Below are 14,583 nucleotides of genomic sequence, written 5' to 3'. Positions count from 1 at the left end.
AAGAAAGGATGAATGACAGACCCCAAAAAAGGAATCTACAGCAGAGATCCAGAGGAACCTACGAGACAAGGGAGCTCAGGGACTCCAGAAAGGTCTATGGTTAGTAACTTTAATGGGACAGGAAGAGTTAAAGTGAGAGACAGGCAGAGAGAGGAGAGAGAGGGAAAGACAGGATCCTAGTGTGTCAGTTCCCTGGCAGTCTACCTAAGAACTTCCTTTAACAGGCAGAAACCTCAAGCAGAACCAGACTCAAGTTAGACAGACATCTGCTGAGACTGATTTGGGGTTGGATAGAGGGATAGAGGAGCTCAAGCTATAAGCATTATCAAAAAGCCAACCTCCTCACCATCACCCAACACCAGCTGAGGTGGACCAACCTAGTTACAGCGGCAAGGACAAACTTCCTTTAACAGGCAGAAACCTCCAGCAGGACCAGACTCATGTTAGACACACATCTGACCATGAAAACAATTCAGAGTTTGTCCAGCAGGGGGCTTTCCCTGCTCAATAAACCCTCCTCTGATCAGTAGTTAGGTGAACTAGCTTTCCAAAGCATGGAGCAGGACCTCCGGACAGCTGGAGTCATGTGACCGAGGTTTCCTCCTCCTCCTCTCCTCATCCATGTTGTCTTTCTGGTCCTCTGAAAACCTCTGACCTGTTGACTCCAGGCCTGGCTCCGCTCATCATGACTGTGGTTTGTTGTTGTAGTTAAGTGAAATACGATCTGATAACTGGAAGTAAATGCTATCACGAACGTTAAAAGAATAAGAGGAAAAAGTCAGGAACTAAAGAAGAAGAAAATGAAAGAGGACAAAAAGGAAATAAGAGAAGGAAACGAGGGAAGGAGAGTTGTAGAGGAAAGAACTGTAACACTTCAGCACTAGTTTCTCTCTTCCTCTTTCTCTTCCTCTGACGCTGTTAAAAAGACGGTTCAGAAGCTAATTGCTCCGCCTGCTAGATTAAACTTTCCACTTAATGAGACGAACCATCGGGGAGTGCTCTGCTGGACGGGAGCCTAACAGGGACATTTCTCACTGACTGAGAAAGCTTCCTTTGTGATGCTGAGACTAAAAATCAGATTCCAACAGGAAGTCCTAACCTTCAGTTTTTAAGCATCCTTGATTCTTACACCGCTCCTCGTACACACTCTGGTTCTTTGGCGTTAAATCCACGCAGAACAAATTGTTCTTATCGAGCTACATCTCTTTGACGTCTTGTGATGTTTCTGCGCTCAGAACTAAACTGAAGACAACCTTTGATTCTTCTCATTAGGAGCACAGATCCCCTCCCATGCAGATCTGTATCTGCTTGTCGTCTCTTGCTTTACCTGACTCTAATACTAATTCAGAGATTCTCCAACATTTCTCTGCAGCAGGATTTAACTTCGCTCTAACTCCTCATCGGATTTACATTTTTCTTGAGGAGAGTGATTTGAAAGTTTTGGAAGGAACATTAATGATGTGCTGCAGCTCTGTTAGACTTCGAACATCCTTAAAGCTCCTGTGAGGAACTTCTGTGTTGACTTTGGCGCCCCCTGTGGACACGGTGGTCTCTGCCGCTCATGATTTCTTGATATCTTTCTTCCTACTAAAAGCCTGACAAGAGACAGGAGTTGGAAACTGGCAATAGCTTTAATCTAGGGATGAGCGATAATCTGATTAATCATTGTGATGTAATTTTTCTCATTATAAATAAATCAATATAAATATGCCTGTAATTACACCCCCCAGCCACTAATAATGGAGGGGGCGCTAATGAGCCTTAAACGCTAGTTGCCATCCAACATTAGACAGAAGAAGATGGCATTGAACAGCCAATCATGTTGCAGGGTGAGAGGTAGGCGGGGCTTAAAGACGTTCAGAGCGGAATGTAAACACAGCTGAGAAAACCTAGCAGCTCAAAGCAGAGTTGTTAGTCTGACAGTGTGTGGACTCTGCTTTAACTATTAACTTCATTAAATAAACTTTCAGGATGTAAAGGAAGAGCTCAGAGACAACTTCTGCTGTGGACACGTTTAATGTCCACCGCGACCGTAGGACAACTGAACACTGAATAACCGTGATGCATTCACTGCACTGTGGGAAACAACACCACTCTGCCTGTAACCCTTAGTAACCTTAAAGGGGAGAGCACAACTCAAAACAACACTCAATAAGCTGATACACAGAATACAGTTTAATATTTCTGTGATGTAAATTTAAGTCAAATTATGGAAATAACCTCAACCTGAGAAAAATAAGAATCTACAAACTAAAACAACAAAAATCTAATTTTACATTAAAGACCTGCTTCCTGTTAGCACCGTCAGAAATGATGGATTCAAGAAGTTCATCAGAAACTAAATCCAGATGCAAACTAACAAACTGTCTGCCTTTAAATTTACATGAAATAATGATCTGAGATTAATCATATCGACTGATATGAAATATTTGATCTTGATAACATAACTTTCAATATCGCCCATCCCTACTTTAAGATAAGATCCTCCTTTTTTCGTCCCACAACGGGGAAATTCATGGAGTTCCAGCAGCAAACAAGAAGGTGTTCAGAACAAGAATTTAACAAGAATATATATAGAAAAGAAATGTTCATCAGAGACGACAGCTTGGCCATAATCCTCCTGTCAGCCACCACCTCCACAGGGTCCAGGACTGAGCTGGCCTTCTTCACCAGTTAGTTCAGTCTTGCTCTCCTGTATCCTGTCCGCCCACAGCAGGTGAAATCCTTCCAATGTGGCGTTCGTGTCCGATGTTAGCTCTGTTAGCATGATGCTAATGATGATGATAATCTCTGTCTGCAAACATCAGAGACTACAGCTGTTTGAAACAGGCAGAAGTTGTACTACGTATGTAACTTGCATTGCCCCTTTAAAATAAATATATAAATAAAAATACTCAAATTAAATATTTACAGATTAGAGAAATCAGAATTCGGTCCAACAACATCCAAACTCTCCCCTGAGTTTAATCTGTTTGTGTTTAATTTACAGTGTAATGATCGGGTCAACCAGAGAGCTGTAACACACACACATGCAGAGACACATCAACCATTCTGCACTCTCTTCTCTCTCTGTGTGTGTGTGTGTGTGTGTGTGTGTGCCTGCGTGTGTCTGTGTGCAAGTGTGTGCAAAGGAAGTCTGCCAATTTGTATTGTTCTCCCGGCACAAGTTTAATTTTCTGCTCTACATTATCTGTGATTTAATTGAGCTAATTTTTTGCTACATTATGAGCGTGGCAGCGACAGGGAGGCGGCGGCAGAGAGATAAAAGAGGAGCCGGGGAAATGGATGAGGAAGGGGACCGATGATGGATTCAGGGGGAGGAGGAGGGGGGGATAAGAGTGACACGAAGAAGAAGAAGAAGAAGAAGTCTGAGGATAAAGAAGAAGAAATAAGGTCAGAGAGGAGAAGAAGAAAATGAGGAGGGATGGGAGGAATATGCAAAAAGAATACAGAGCAGGGTAACGAGTGAGACGCTGGACGGGACAGACTTTAGGGCAACGAGCTTTTCTTCATTCAATATTGATCTGCCATGCTTCAGAAGCACAAACACACACACTCTCTTTCTTTCTCTCACATTCATCCATCACAAGTGGCCCCACAGGTCTATTGTTAATGGATATGGAGAAACACAAACATAATATATTTATAGACAGTAAAGCATTTATTCCTGCATGTGCTGCCAAATGTGACTGTTTGGACTGCGTGCACGAAAATGAATCATTGCAACAGGAAGTCAGAAAGTTTGGGTGTCGTATTCTGCAGCATTTATTTCAGCGTCATGGATTCTTCCTGCAGCAGGTTTTGGATTTAGGTGTTTTGTTTGTAAATGAGTAAGATGTGTTCAGTGAAGTGTCTGGATACGAGTCATTGGGTTACTGGGAGAAGTGGAGGCTTCAAAAAAGAGAGATCCAAGAATGTGTCCAGTTTAGTTGGGTGGTTAAATTGCACGCCTCATCAACCAATCAATCTTTACTTATAAAGCACCAAATCCCAACAAATGTTCTCCTCAGACTCTTTCCAAACAGAGCCGGTCTAGACCGTACTCTATGGTCTATTATTAACAAAGACCCAACATCAAGACCGGATCAGATCCAGTCCCCTCTTACAGACAGGACTCAGTCTGATCTCATCTTAATCCACCATGAGCAGAGCACTTTGCAGCATTTAGCAAGTTACAGTGGCAAGGACAAACTTCCTTTAACAGGCAGAAACCTCCAGCAGGACCAGACTCATGTTAGACACACATCTGCTGAGACCGTGTTGGAGAGAGGGATAGAGGGAGAGGAAGAGAGAGAGAGATGATAGTGGGGAGACGGATAGTAGTAGTTGTAGCAGCTGGAGTCTGGACCACGTCCACAGCAGCAGAGATCCAGAGGAACCTACGGGACAAGGGAGCTCAGGGACTCCAGAAAGGTCTAAGAAAAGAGAGAAGAGAGGGAGACCAGAAGAAAGAAAAAGAGGAGAATAAAGGGTGAAGGAATGACAGAAGGAAAGGAGGGGATGAGAAAAGGAGACATGAAGGATGAAGAAACATGGAAAGAACAAAGAGAGAGAGAAATAAGGGAAATAAGTGAAGGCAGAAAATAAGAAGGAAGGAAAACAGAAAGTAGGGAGGAAGGAAAGAAAGGAAAAGGAAAGAATGAAGGAAGGAAAGAAGGAAGGAAGGAAGGAAGGAAGGAAGGAAGGAAGGAAGGAAGGAAGGAAGGAAGGAAGGAAGGAAGAAAGAAAGAAAGAAGCAAAGAAGAAAGAAAGAAAGAAAGAAAGAAAGAAAGAAAGAAAGAAAGAAAGAAAGAAAGAAAGAAAGAAAGAAAGAAAGAAAGAAAGAAAGGATGAATAACAGACCCCAAAAAAGGAATCTACAGCAGAGATCCAGAGGAACCTACGAGACAAGGGAGCTCAGGGACTCCAGAAAGGTCTATGGTTAGTAACTTTAATGGGACAGGAAGAGTTAAAGTGAGAGACAGGCAGAGAGAGGAGAGAGAGGGAAAGACAGGATCCTAGTGTGTCAGTCTAAGCCTATAGCAGCATAACTAAGACCTGGTCCAAGCCTGATCCAGCTCTAACTATAAGCTTTATCAAAAAGGAACAGGCAGAAACCTTCAGCAGGACCAGACTCATGTTAGACACACACCTGCTGAGACCGTGTCCTTGGGTAGGCGTCAAAAGACATCTGCCAATCAGCAAATAATGTGCCAGGTCGTCTCCGCTCCATCACAGCACCGGATCTGATCGGTTTCTATTCTAGTCAGTGTGTTAACTTCCACTGGATCCGCTCCGTTGCGTTCCGGCTGCGTCTCTGATCCGGCAGGTCTGAGTCCTCTGGATCAGATACACAAGACTTCTATTTGTTGCCGGATGCCGGAGCACGTCGCATCAATCTCAACAGAGCAGATGGAGCGGGACAGGAAGTCAGGTTTCACCAAAACACAATGAAAACATCCGGTTAATTTTCAGAATAAAACACTCTGTGTTATCACCAGATCGTATTTCACTTAACTACAACAACAAACCAAAGTCATGATGAGCGGAGCCAGGCCTGGAGTCAACAGGTCAGAGGTTTTCAGAGGACCAGAAAGACAACATGGATGAGGAGAGGAGGAGGAGGAGGAGAATCCTTGATTCAGTCACAGTGATGATCTTGTGGAAGTCCGACGTCAGACTGCGAGAGGCGCCGTCCTGCTCTCCAACATCAGAGAATATGTCATTATGACAGCATCAGAGACACTTCATCATACCCTGTTTGTCATCTGTCATATTTGTAATGTCTAACATCCATCACAGGAAGTCGAGTATCCCCTCCTCTGTCCTCATCTATTTGTTGCTCCCTCTTTATTTGGTACAAGGACTCCCTTCCTGCCGCGGCCTCTTCCAGGAAGAACTTATAATGAACACATATGCTAATCACAGACCGGTGTTCCTGTCCCTCTCTCTTATGCATGCATGGATTACAACAACACAATGCACACCGTCACCTTGACTTCCTTCCTTTCACATTTAATATGTACGTACAGCGCTCCCTCTTGTCTCTCGTTCCCTCTGTTTCCCTGCCCTAATTTAGGAGATGGTTCTTTGTGTGCCAGCGGCTGCCCCCCCCTGCTGTGGCAGCACCTGTACGCAGCCCCTCTGCTGGGCCGTGTGACCGACAGCTCCGGGCAGGGAGTCAGCCATTTTTATCCTGAGGAGGCTTTGAGGAGGCTGCGTGCGTGCGGTTGGAGTTTTAAGGGGCCGGTGTGACTGCAGGGAAGCAGCGTGTACTCGTTCTGTGGCGTGTCATTTCATGTGTGACTGCCCTTGACAAGGAGGAGCGAGCCAGTTAAGGCCGAGTGAATCCCTGAGGGTCGTTTTTTTTACACTCCTAAGTGAATAATTTGGAAGTCGTTACGATAATTCAGGAATTTGAAGCAGCTTAGTTTAGGGTAAAGGTTGTTCTTGGAGAATTATCTGCACACATGTTCTCACACAGTGTCAGAATCCTGATGTATCTCCATGATCCGTCTCTTCACGGCCTCCCTGTGCGAGTGAGAAAGCACCTGTCCACTCGTCCTGGCACTACAGCGGTTGGCGGTTGTGAGAACAGCCCGGCACGACAGAGCCGCCGGATGTGCTCGCGTGATTAAGTGGGCGAAATATGTATGAGAACACGGAGCAGGTGGAGACGACAGAGCACAAGTGTCCTCCAAAGTTTTCTCCTCTGCTGCCCTGTTAGAGGAGAGGAGAGTGTGATGTGAGGAGAGAAGAGCGTGCTGGTGTTTCTGAAAGTTATCTATAATTCATTCTGAAGAAGAGGAAGTTAGGATTTCTGTCTCCAAAGTTGTGTTCAGTGATTTTGTTTGTGTGTTTGTGTCTCGTGCAGAACGGTCAGCTGCAGCAGAGGCTGGATAACGTCCAGAGAGACTTCATCATCTTCAACAGAGAGAAGTAAGAAACCTCCTTTACCTGCACACCACATCCTCTACAACCAATCACATTCAAGGGTTTCACGTGACGTCACACAGCGCCACCTTTAGGACCGATCTGGACCGAACGTCAACATGTGCAACACGCTTTTCTATGTATGACGGCGTAGTAGCGCCACCTAATAGGAACAGAATGATCACAGATTAAGGTCATAAAATTAAGACGAGTAAAAAAGTCAACTATTCAATAATTTAAGTCTACATTTAGCCTGTATTTTATTTTGAAGGGCTGCAGCTTCCTGCATGATATTAAAGGTGACATTGTGCTCTTTTTCATCAACATATATTGGTCGAAGAGGTCCCCAAAACATGTCTTTAAAGTTTATGCTCATAAAAACACTTTGAAATCAGATTCTGGTCTGCCTGTAAACCCCTCTTTTTCAGCCCTGCTCAGAACAGGCTGTTTTCTGTGTCTGTGCCTTTAAATGAGAATGAGCTCTCTGACCACGCCCCCTCGGGAAATGGGTGTGGCCTCGGCTGTCCAGCACGTTGATCTAATGTTTACATGTTGGCTGAATATACACGGCTGCTCACAGACCCGCGTTACTTCAACCCTCTGAATCTGATCCAGAATCTGATCCTGACGGAGAGGCGCCTGCAGCAGGACCTTTCTGAACCATTGGTCACAGATTTAGTGTTTCTTGTTGTTTTATTTGTCAGCATGTCGACGTGTGTCTTGGTACACAGCTACCAACATGTAGCTATGTAGCTATGCTAACTAGCGCTAGCACTTTTCCATGAAAACTAAAAATCATCCACTAGATCTTCAAATCTGCAGACGTGGGGAGTCAAAGCGACCTTTGTGTTTATTAAGACAGCCTACAACTAGCATGCCTCCCTCCTAAGCTCCTTGTTAGCACACATGTGTGCAGGGAATGAAAAACGGAGGAGGGGTTGAGTTGTATTTTATACAGTCTATGGGCTGAACAAGCTCCGAGCTCTGACTTCCTGTTACAGACCGGATGGCGTTGTGACGTATGAAAAACACTGAAGACTGAAACGGCTGGTTTCAGCACACATTTACAGAAAGGTGGAGAAATCAGAACAGGGGCAGAATGGAGTCTTTGACTTTTCAGGGGGTTTGTAGACAGGGACACAGATTTCAGGGAGAGAACCATTAAAAAGTCCAGTTTGCAGGATATGTCACCTTTAAGGATCATGGAGCATCTCCTGAAGTTAGACTTAAAAGTTTCAAACAAGTGAATGCCGACTCTTTCAGCACGTCAGCACCACGTTGTCATGATCATCAGGAGAGGTTATGAAGAACGATGAGTTGATGGTCAACCTGCGAACGCTTCAGCAACAAAATGACCCCAAACCTCACCTGACACTAGAGAGGTGGACGTTTCAGACCTGAAGCTGGAAATCCGTCTTCCTTAGAAGGCCGATATCTCAGCTGTGATAAAGTAAGAGCTTAAAAATGCTCTTGCTGATGACTTTGACTTTCTAAAGTGTGAACTACAAGCAGTGAAAACGGAAATAATTAACCACACCGCCGCGTTCAAGTCAGATATCAATCAAGTGAAAGATGATTCACGTTCCAGCAGACTTCAGTTGAGCTGCGGTTCATATAGAAGTTAATAAGACTCCAAATCTAGATATCTCGTTTATTTAAATAACACTTAGTCGTGTTCGGATCGACTTTCCTCTTAATTTCACCAGAGCAGGATGTTGATTTGAGCCAAGCAGCCAGGTGATGGAGCGACGGTCCTTAACATGGCAGCATGACTGAAACCTATGAATAGATGATGTGCATTAAGAAGCTACATAAAATAATACACTAACACACTCTGTTTGGTTGAGTGAAGTTGTTTGAATTAAAGATAATCTTTCCTCTCTGCTCAGTGGAGTCATGTAGGACGATGTGAAGGGACAGTGTCTGAGACTAAACATAGATCTCTCTGTGGGTGTTTGATTAAATCACAAACATGGTAACTGGCACAGAAAGCTTCCTTCATATTCTCCATATACTGTATCTGAGAGTTAGTCATTTGTGGAAGTCAATCTGAGGCGAGTGAAGGAATCGCTTCCACCGCTCATTTGCATGATTGAATTAAAAGAAGGTGTGATGTTTACTCATGCGAGGGAGAGCCAAGATTATAATAGAAGAGAAAACAGAAAATGATATCTGATAGAAACAGAAGATAAAGATGAGCGACAGTTATCTGTGGAGTGTCAACATCATGATTCAGTCAGTGGAGACTCAGCAGGCCTCAAAGGAACCAAAGTCAAAGGAATATTATAAATATAATAATATTAGGAGAACTTCTGTCAGCTGAAGATCATCATGAGGAAGAGAGAACTGGCAAAGAAACTATTTACATTTCAGCAAGTGATTTTTTTTTAATTTAATTCTTCATTGAAAATAAATAGATTTGATAATTTCCAAGTTTTGATTGAATTATCAATTCAATTATTTTGATTCTATTATAAAAAGACTTATAGACACAAATGATTAACTGCATTTTTATAAGTAAAAGAAATAAGGAGTTATTTCAAAAGGCAAACAGAAATTATTTAACCTCAAAAAAATATTTTTATAAAGAATTTTAATTATTATATTACATATATCAAGGTAAATTTTTATAACATGAAGTCGATTTAAAATAATTGGTGAAAGTTTCTGATAAAATATAACAAAAAAAAACCATCAAAAGAATGAAAGTGTTAAAAACTGCAGTTCCTCAAGCGTCCACTAGAGGCTGGCTGCAGAAACACCAGAAACCACATACACACCCATTCAAAGAGACGATCTTTAAATAAATATGTTTACAGCCTGGTTCAATTTCTAGAGGATATTAAACTTACAAGTTCTGCCCAAATAAGGGCGTGGCTGATGTGATTGACAGGCGGGAACACTGCAGCTGTTAGCAAGGAGGCTTAAGCCCCGCCTCTTTACCTCACACTAGCTCCACAGAAGTTAGCTTGAGTTCAACATTTCCAATATGGCACCCGCCGACGATCGGCTTCAAAACAGAGCTTCAGGAACAGACGGGTGACGTCACGGAGACTACGTCCAGAGAGCTTCTTCTTCTAACAGGTGTTCTCCTCTCAACAGGTCAAAGAAGGTGGTGGAGGACTCAGATTCCTCCTCTGAGCTCTCCACCAGTGAGAAGAACAAGGCGATCGAGGACGGACAGAACAACAACGTTGAACCTGCTGCCTACTTGTCAGGATAACTCTCCTGATCCAGATCCCGACTCTCTCCCTCCTCACTGCATCTTCTCACAGCTTCTAGATCTGATAGTCACACTCAAACACTTGTTGTCCTGTCAGCACAGGCCCTCAGATCCAGTCTTCAACGTCACTGCACTATCTATACAAACATTAATGCAGAATGTGCTCGTGCTTCATCGTTCACACATCATCATCACGAGCTCCTGAAACTGCAGGAGACGAACGGACTCCTGGAGCAGCAGCCGTGCACACCGCTCAGCTTCCTGCTTTCATGGTCATCACAAACATATCATCGCTCCTGCGCGTCACTCTGGTGCTCTAACGTCAGCTCAACCTCCACGCTCTGCAACACGGGGAGGAGGAGGAGGAGGAGGAGGAGGAGGAAGTCGCTCCCCGGTCTGAAAGGAGACAACGCCACACCTGCTCGGCTATCACAGGAAATGAAGTGGCTGGAAGCTGGATGTGCCGCTGCTGATGCTGCTGCTGCTGCCGCCGCTGCTTAGGGCCGGACACTCAGAGTTTTAATCTCAGCTAGCACGGCCTTTTTCTGAATAACTGTGTCAATTTAACGACGGCGCTGCAGGACGGAGAATCAAATCACAGAGAGCGGACGGGCTTCGTCAAATCACGAGGACTGGAGCATGACAAACAGAGAGCGAAACATGATGATGATGAAGGGTTGATGAAGGTACAATGAGGCCTTCGTTTTTAAGACAGCAACCACAGATTCCTCTCCGAAACAGAACACAGAGTGGAACTGTAGGCTTGAGCTTGAATGGCTCTCTTTATAATAATAATAATAGCTGATACATGATCACAGTGGTCATTATGCTTAGCTTTGCTAGTCGAGCTACTAAACATGGTTGGATTGCAGGATTTGGTGCGACGGCCCGGATGCATCGGCTGCAGATGGAGGCAGATGTTTTTACTCACATGAAAGATACGACTGACTCAAAACAGACATTAATAATGCAGGTTATTTCAAAATAAAGGTTTCATTGTCAGGGTTCCCACTCTTTTCCAGAGGACATGTTCAGTGATGATCAAGCTGGTATGACAGTCTAAATTGAGTTCCTAATTTAGTTCCTAAATAGTCTAATATGTTCCTCTCAGTGGAAGTCTACATTGAAGACGTGCAGTCTATGGCTATCAATGAAATCATCTCTTACATGCTTAAAAATGATGGCTAATTGATGATAGAATAATGCAACTACAGATGTACAGCACTTCACTTTATTAGTGCAACCAAGCAACAATGATGGGCAACATCTCAGCTTTCTCTTTTCTCAAAAAATATCAAATGAGCAAAGAAGAAAACAAAAGAGCCAGCAAAGGAATCAGGAAGCTTCCTTACTGAAATAAATAATAATAATAGTAATCAGAGGATCAGAGCTTTAATGACCTAAATAGAACTGAATGACAAAAATGCCCACAATGTTGAATGGGGATGTGTTTTTTTAAACCTTGTTAGATCGCACACAGTCATGGTTTGAATCATTTTCCAGGACATTTGACCTTTTCTCCCATTTTCCAGGTGTTTTCCAGGACTGGAAAACTGGTCAACTGTTTTCCAGGTTCCAACCCTGATAGTGATTAACGTTTGCCTTTATCTTGGACTGGCGACCCGGGCCGGGACAGAAAGGTTCAAAGCTGTGAAAACGTAGAAACTGTAGATGGTAGATGTTTAATGTTCTGCACTGGACCTTGCTTTTGCACATGCTTCCTCATCTACTGTAGCATTTCTGCACAGAGAGACAAAAAAATCTAAAGCTGTGAGTGAATATTCCTTTAGGGACGGTTTTTGTAGACGAGGATTAAGTGGAGTCCTAGATTTAGTTTTCAGTTCGGTCTGCATTGAGATTTGTTTTTAACGCCCTTCCCCTTCTGTTGGATTAAACCAGTTCCAGACTGTGTGTGCCCCCAGATGTAGATTTGTATTTGCAGTTATGTAGAGAAGCATTCTGGTACGATGACGCTCAACAAGAATTCAGCACAAAGTCAAATTATAAACAAGTATTAAAAAATCAAGAAGGAAATTAGACGACAGCAGGAGAGGCAACAACCTTCACTCTGACTCTAGACTTCTTAACTTCAAAGCTTGATCTGGAAAGGAAACTGGACTTCAATCTGACATTTAAGACCACACTCAACCCGGGGTCATGTGACCCCGATGACCCACAGACGACCCACAGACGACCCACAGACTACCTATGACCTATACGACTGTCAGGAACAAGACTGACATCTGTCAGGAACTAGACTAAGGACTGTCAGGAACTAGACTAAGGACTGTCAGGAACTAGACTAAGGACTGTCAGGAACTAGACTAAGGACTGTCAGGAACAAGACTAAGGACAGTCAGGAACTAGGATGACGACTGTCAGGAACTAGACTAAGGACTGTCAGGAACTAGACTAAGGACAGTTAGGAACTAGACTAAGGACAGTCAGGAACTAGGATGACGACAGTCAGGAACTAGACTAAGGACTGTCAGGAACTAGACTAAGGACTGTCAGGAACTAGGATGACGACTGTCAGGAACTAGACTAAGGACTGTCAGGAACTAGGATGACGACTGTCAGGAACTTGGATAAGGACTGTCAGGAACTAGACTAAGGACTGTCAGGAACTAGACTAAGGACTGTCAGGAACTAGACTAAGGACTGTCAGGAACTAGGATAACGACTGTCAGGAACTAGACTAAGGACTGTCAGGAACTAGGATGACGACTGTCAGGAACTAGACTAAGGACTGTCAGGAACTAGACTAAGGAGAGTCAGGAACTTGGATGAGGACTGTGAGGTACTAGGCTTCAGACTTTTAGGATTTGAGCTAATGACTGTCAGGAACTAGACTAAGGAGAGTCAGGAACTAGACTAAGGACTGTCAGGAACTAGACTAAGGACTGTTAGGAACTAGACTAAGGAGAGTCAGGAACTAGACTAAGGACTGTCAGGAACTAGGATGAAGTCTGTCAGGAACTAGACTAAGGACTGTCAGGAACTAGACTAATGACCCTTCTTACGACCTATAGTGACTCCCTGAACACTGGACTTTTAAAGGCGTATATATTTTCTTGCTCTCTTTCTGGATCAAGCTTTGAAGTCCCAGGACCTGGATGACTGAGAACCTTCACAGACATCTAGACCTGGTCTATGACACTGTACTGGCCTCTCAGTTTGCAGCCTTACAAACATTCGTATGTTTCCCAGAAATACATGTGTAGGTAGTCAAACCTTTTTCACAAGCAGTCCGTGATTTATACCGACGTGTAGCTATGGACACTGATCGTATCCGTCTTCAATATGACTCAACACTATCAAACCTGACATGATATTTAAAACATGTTTCACTAATTCTTAACTCTGAGCACTTTTCTATTCAAAATTGATACGATGATGTTTTGACTTACCTTTGTGTTGTTGTCGTCGTTGTTGTCACTGGTTTACACATCCATAGGTGGTTTCCTGTAGAAGTGATAGTGGGTTAGTTACACAGAGGGACTTATCCTGGGAGTGAATTATACCTGGAGTCAACAATATTTATCAAAGGTTATCTGATGGAGGAGAAACTCTGAACAAAGTAACCTTTAACAAATATAACATGACTCCATATTTTAGCAGACATCTATTTAAAATGATAATTTAGCCAGGCGGTAGAATCGTTCCACACCTGTGAATTTGATTCCTATTAAGGTTTTGTTGTCCTTGAATTGTCACTGTGTGTTTACTGTATTCAAATGTGATGGAGTTGCAAACTATTAAGGTGTGCCTTAAATAATAACTTTCTTTATCTGAACCAACCTGCCTTTTGTGTGTGCTTTATTCAACTCTGTGTGACTGAATTCATGTGTTTATTATACACTTTAGTGAGGATGACTGCTGCCCTCTAGTGTTCACTGAGGGTAGTGCAGTTATAAAAGGGAGTGTGAATACTGCAGGTTAGCATGCCCTCTGATTAAATGTCTATCTGCGCCACATGGACAAGAACCAAACACATTTAATTACATCAAGGAGGAGAGACTCATGCATTCATCTTCTCCATCTTAATTGGCTGCAGTTAAATGAAGTCCAATTGGAGAAGTGTTGGCAGGAATCCTCTCTCTGCTCTCCCACTCTCTCTTTGTGCCTCGAGGCAATTCCAGATAATGCATCCTCAGCATGAGTCATGCTCCATATGCTTGTCTCTCTCTCTCTGTCTCTGTCTCTCTCTGTCTCTCTCTCACCCAAACACCTACACAGTTAACAGATCTGTGTCTAGCATTTCCCCCTAGGTCAACTGGAAGTCACAGTCCCCTCTCTCTGCTCCACAGCTGAGGCAGCACTTCACAGTCTCAGTGTCTGATCGGAGGAGGTTGATAAAGGCTGTGACGATTTGCTTGGAATTAACAGCAGATAAAAGCAGCAAACTTCAGAATGCATGGGTTTCTGTTTTTACTCACTGAAGGAGG

The 14,583-nt window shown here is 43.5% G+C and overlaps 2 protein-coding genes across 6 annotated transcripts in view; one reads left to right on the top strand and one right to left on the bottom strand.

Moving 5' to 3' along the window:
- The window catches only part of stk32a (serine/threonine kinase 32A), a 60,901-nt gene extending 46,966 nt beyond the window's left edge, over positions 1 to 13,935 (top strand). The window contains exons 10-11 of the mRNA XM_034683555.1: positions 6,854 to 6,918; positions 10,015 to 13,935. Of these exons, the coding sequence (XP_034539446.1) occupies positions 6,854 to 6,918; positions 10,015 to 10,135 (186 nt within the window). The 3' untranslated portion in view covers positions 10,136 to 13,935. The remainder of the gene's footprint in view (positions 1 to 6,853; positions 6,919 to 10,014) is intronic.
- LOC117812232 (cytokine-like protein 1) overlaps positions 1 to 14,583 on the bottom strand; it is a 72,907-nt gene that overhangs the window by 55,514 nt on the left and 2,810 nt on the right. For all 5 annotated transcript variants that reach the window (XM_034682874.1, XM_034682872.1, XM_034682875.1 and 2 more), the window contains exon 3: positions 13,546 to 13,600. The gene's annotated coding sequence lies outside the window, so the exon portion shown is untranslated. The remainder of the gene's footprint in view (positions 1 to 13,545; positions 13,601 to 14,583) is intronic.

This window comes from Notolabrus celidotus, chromosome 5 (genome assembly GCF_009762535.1).
Source record: "Notolabrus celidotus isolate fNotCel1 chromosome 5, fNotCel1.pri, whole genome shotgun sequence".
NCBI classification, from domain to species: Eukaryota; Metazoa; Chordata; class Actinopteri; order Labriformes; family Labridae; genus Notolabrus; species Notolabrus celidotus.
This window is presented reverse-complemented; position numbering and strand designations above follow the sequence as displayed.